The following is a 2,795-nucleotide window of genomic DNA, read 5'->3' on the forward strand; positions in this document are numbered from 1 at the left end:
AGTCTCAGTCAACGTCGTGATTTCAGCTCCTGTCCATGTTCTGGTGGTGGTGGTCAACGACTTGGGAATTTCCACAATAACTGTGTTGTTCTCACCTGGACCGCCAGTCACAGTCATGGATGTAGTGAAGCTTCCAGTCCATACAGACGTCACAGTTTCAGTAGGAGTGGGAACCTCGACAATCACAGTATTGGTGAAAGATCCAACCACAGTGCTGGTGGTGGCGTAAGAATTGGACCATGTGTTCGTCACAGTGGTCGTGGAACGTGGCACATTCACAACCACGGTATTAGTCTGTCCAGTTCCACCGGTTACCGTGCTCAGGGTGGTGACGGTGCCTGTCCAGGCAGAAGTCACCGTGACGGTTGGAGTCGGCACATTCACAACCACGGTATTTGTGAGAGAGCCAGTAGCCGTAGTGGTAGTGGTATAGCTACTTCCCCACGTGCTGGTCACAGTGGTGGTCTGTCTAGGCACTACGACTATCACGGTGTTTGTGGTCAGCCCAGTGGCTGTGGTGGTGGAGGTTTTGGTGCCTGTCCAGGCAGAAGTGATGGTGGTAGCTGGCTTAGGGACATCTACCACAACGGTGTTGGTCAGAGCACCCGTGATGGTGGATGTGGTTCCGTAGGTTTTGGTCCATGTGCTGGTGACAGTGGTGGTTTCCTTTGGAATCTCCACAATCACCGTGTCCGTCAGGCCACCGGCTTTTGTGGTCGTTGAGGTGAAGGAGTTGGTCCATACCGAAGTCACCGTGGTGTAACAGACGCTGTTGTCGAACGTAAGTTGGGAAACATAAGGGCCTAGGTCCGACACCGTGTTTCCCGAGGGGTCCGTCATTGTCAACGAAAGACCAGCGTTTCCCACCCAGTTGAACATGACAATTTTGATGGGATAGTAGACGCCCTCGGTAAGCGAGAACGAGGCTGTTTGCGTGTTTTCAGACGTACTTCCGCCTCCGCCAGCAGGCCCCAAGGTGTCAATGCTAAAAGCTCCGGAAACACTTCCCGAGGCATCATTACAACACCCTTGGCCCGAGCCAAATTGCAACGACGCGCCGTTGTCCGCGGCCAAGTTGAACGTGAACGTGCCGGTGGAGGGCGCTAAGTAGAAAGCACTCAACTCCACTGCAAAATTAGAGACGGTCGTGTAGTAGCCGTAAACGTAGCCGTACGAGGCTTCGCTGGACAGCACCGCCAAGTCAAAATTGATTGCAGTCACTTCGGTGACGGTCTCCATGAGTGTAGTCTTATACCCCGTGCTGAAAAAATCGGCATCCCAGCCTGAAGTATCACGATATCCATAGCTGTAGAAGCGGGCGGTGAAACCGGTGGAGCCAATGCTTGAGGGAATGCATCCCGACGTTGCCGCACTTACCGCCGAAAGAACGGAAAGAACATATAGGATTATTTGAAGCATGAAAGGGTTCTCACGCAGATGGCTTTCACAAAAAGTTGAAAATGCCCGGTGGGCGCATTGGACAAGCCACCGCCTTTAAAGAGACGCTTGCATGCCAAAGTAATTTTCTGCATGCGTGACCGAAAGTCTTATCGAGTTTGATGCCCCGCTACAAGATATATGTATTGGCGCTTAAACTGCAGTAGTTCGAGCCTTCTCATTGGTGGAGCTATTCTCGGTAGTCCGCGAGGATGCGAGTGGAGCAAACTTCTTAGCGGTGCACAAGAAAAAAATTTCATCCAGTGCCGCCTTGACAAACAAACTACAGCAAAAAAGCAAACATTGCCCCAAGATATGAATAGAGTTAGCCACCAGATGACCATTGATAAGTACGTCCCCCAGCCGGCCGAAGCAAGCTGGTTTTGGTGAAGGTCAGGCCGGATATTCGGACGCAAGGCCAAATTCGCACTACGCGCGAAAAGCCTCAGAAAAATTCATTCCCAGTCACATTTTACAGCTTTTGTATATATAAGGCCCATTTGGAGATTCTTCAGTAATCCTGGTACTGTCATCGAAACAAACCCGAAGTGAAGCAGGGTTTATGACATCCAAGGGAAATGAGCGTACACGAATGGTCACGGTCGGTTATTATCTGCAGTTCCGAAGTCAACGAGGCGAAAAATCTGATGTTTTGCCCGGCTCATTCGCCCTTCTTGCAGGACGCCCATCTAGAACCTTGACATCATAGCGCAAACAACTTATTCGCGCGGGGCTCGGGGGGCTTACACCGAGCTTAAGCTTTTTGTTTCTTGCCCCTAAGGCGTCTGAAATAATAATAGGTTTGGGTGGGGAAACCTGTGGTGGGGAAACCCTGGGTGGGGAATGCAATGGGAAGAACCAGAACGGGTTTTATTGCAAGCTCTTTCCCAGGACCCCGGCTCCCGCTCCACGTCGTTTTGTGTCATGTGCTGGCGCATTACCAGTTGACTCTAAAAGTTTTAGGCCAAATCTCGTAAACATCCAAAGTGGATTTTAGATCCAATCAAATTCTACGGGCGTGCTCGTTGCCCCCTCTCCCCGCGCTGCCAGCATGACGTCTCTTCGAAGTGAAACTGTGCAGGTGTGCAGTTAAGAATCATATTTAGTACTGCACCTAATTGCACATGCAGATACGTGTTTCGAGAAGCGTGTATATAATCTCGGCTCATAGCTTTGAGTCAACCAGATCGCCATCCTTTTCGGCTGCGTCACAGCTCAAGCGTCATTACTCATCCGACTTGCAGGCGAAACTTGCGTGAGAATGCTTTGGAGTTTAACATTAAAGTATTGTGCTCAGCACTAAAGCAAGCGGTCGCAATCCCCCATACATTGCCCCTTTTGTTTTTTTTTTTTTTTTT

The 2,795-nt window shown here is 50.3% G+C and overlaps 2 protein-coding genes across 2 annotated transcripts in view; both read right to left on the bottom strand.

Annotated features, from left to right (window-relative positions):
• The window catches only part of METBIDRAFT_80599 (uncharacterized protein), a gene marked incomplete at both ends in the record, with an annotated part of 3,005 nt that extends 2,910 nt beyond the window's left edge, over positions 1 to 95 (bottom strand). The window contains one exon of the mRNA XM_018859201.1: positions 14 to 95. Within this exon, the coding sequence (XP_018713578.1) occupies positions 14 to 95 (82 nt within the window). The remainder of the gene's footprint in view (positions 1 to 13) is intronic.
• Positions 96 to 768: 673 nt separating this feature from the next.
• Positions 769 to 1,419, bottom strand: METBIDRAFT_34690 (uncharacterized protein; the record flags this gene model as incomplete). Its single annotated transcript, XM_018856512.1, has 1 exon — positions 769 to 1,419. A coding segment is annotated over one exon (651 nt), but the record flags the coding sequence as incomplete, so codon positions are not given.
• Between the last annotated feature and the right edge of the window lie 1,376 nt (positions 1,420 to 2,795).

Source organism: Metschnikowia bicuspidata (assembly GCF_001664035.1).
Source record: "Metschnikowia bicuspidata var. bicuspidata NRRL YB-4993 chromosome Unknown METBIscaffold_1, whole genome shotgun sequence".
Classification (NCBI taxonomy): Eukaryota; Fungi; Ascomycota; class Pichiomycetes; order Serinales; family Metschnikowiaceae; genus Metschnikowia; species Metschnikowia bicuspidata.